Below are 1772 nucleotides of genomic sequence, written 5' to 3' on the forward strand. Positions count from 1 at the left end.
GCCCCAAGGAAACCAGCACGGTGGCAAGCAGGGGATGTGGCCAAAATGCTTTTGCTGGCATCAATGCCCAGCCTCCCAGTGATGCTGAACTTGATGCCCAACATCCGCCTGCAGATTGCGGACAGCAATAGATTTGTGTGTGACTATCTCAGTTACTTGGGGAGCCACAGCCTTGTCTGAATAATGTGTCCGGATTTCAGGTGGACTGAAACCTGGACACATAATTTAAAATCCGATCTGTGAATCCTGGACAGGTGGCAACCCTAGTGCTAGGAGAGGACTGTGTTTCTCTACTCTGCTTTAATTAACTGAAAGGTTTAACCATAAAATCAAGACCAAAAGCTGTATATAATCCCTAAATGTGTCACCATCATGGATTTTGATTGTACATATACTTATATGAAGTGAAGGGGCGGGAAGTTATGTGCGGTAAAATACAAATGAAGTAAAATGCAAATGAGCTGCCATTTCTTATTTGTAGCCATCACATCACATATACAGGTTCAGTTTAATACATTTCCTTCTGTGTGCACACGGGTGGATACAAGAAAAATGAAGATAATATTAGGTTTATTAATATGTCTTCTGGACTTATCAGGTAAAACCTCAGAAAACGATTTCTTCAACAGTTATTCAGTTCTTGTATTACTTGAACACAATTTATGTAAAATAACTTGTATATTTTCTCATTGTACAGGTGTCCGGTCTGCAGAACAACTTACCCAATCAGAGGCAGCGGTGATAAAGCCGGGGAACTCTCACACTATGACCTGTACAGGTTCTGGGTTTAACTTTGCTGGCTATGACATGCACTGGGTCAGACAGTTTTCTAGTGGAGAGTTACAGTGGGTCTCATATATAAGCGGTCCCTCAGGGTCGATTATAAAGTATCATGATTCTGTTAAAGGAAGATTCACAATCTCCAGAGATAACAGTAACAGTCTGACAACTCTAAAAATGGACAACATGATAACCGAAGACACAGCCGTGTATTACTGTGCAAGAAGAGGCACACTGATAAATATGTATAGCCCTACTGAACAAAAACTGTTCACTCCTTCCTCATTGTACCTGTAGGTGGCAGCATTTCATCTTTGTAGCTGCATCTCTGTCCTATTACAGTAACCTATATAGATTTGTTTCATAATTATTAATCTGATGATGAAAACAATACTAATTATTATTGTATATTAGGCTCTATTCATACTTGAGCGGCTTGTAATGCGATTTTGGACATCAAGTCACTTCTGTTCAAATTGGTACGACTTAAAGTTTTAGCGACTTTAAAAAGGTGTCTGCAGTTCTTTGGTGCGACAATTTAATGAGACTTTGGTCCAGAGAATGTAAAGTCGGATCAAAGTCACATAAAACATCACATCAAAGCCACACTGGAAATTGTGCGACTTTGGAGACTCACTGATGTGAATAGAGCCTTATTTTTTTTAGCATAATTATCTGAAAGCGCCAATGTTTTAATGACAAATTGCGGGACTCGCATTTGAGATGCCATTCATTTGAATGACACCTCAAATCGCAGTGCGGGTCTGATGAATCTTGCTGCAATTGTGGAAACTGGCATCACAAGAAGCATGTCCATTCATATCTGTATGCTTTATTTTGTTGAGAAATCACAGAAAAACAACCCCTTAGCATTTCTGGCCATGGCCATCGTGAGTAAGGGCAAATTATTCATCTAGCATTTATTTCCTGAAATCCATCTGCCCTTAGCTCAAGCATGCATGCAGGAGGGTGTGCTTAGCTGAGTAATTCCC

The 1772-nt window shown here is 40.1% G+C and overlaps 1 gene segment (V, D, J or C); it reads left to right on the forward strand.

Moving 5' to 3' along the window:
* Positions 1-512: 512 nt before the first annotated feature.
* LOC120910641 lies at positions 513-1077 on the forward strand. The segment is given in 2 exon segments: positions 513-598; positions 698-1077. Coding segments are annotated over 2 exon segments (426 nt in total).
* The last annotated feature ends 695 nt before the right edge of the window (positions 1078-1772 follow it).

This window comes from Rana temporaria, chromosome 1, assembly GCF_905171775.1.
Source record: "Rana temporaria chromosome 1, aRanTem1.1, whole genome shotgun sequence".
In the NCBI taxonomy this organism is placed as follows: Eukaryota; Metazoa; Chordata; class Amphibia; order Anura; family Ranidae; genus Rana; species Rana temporaria.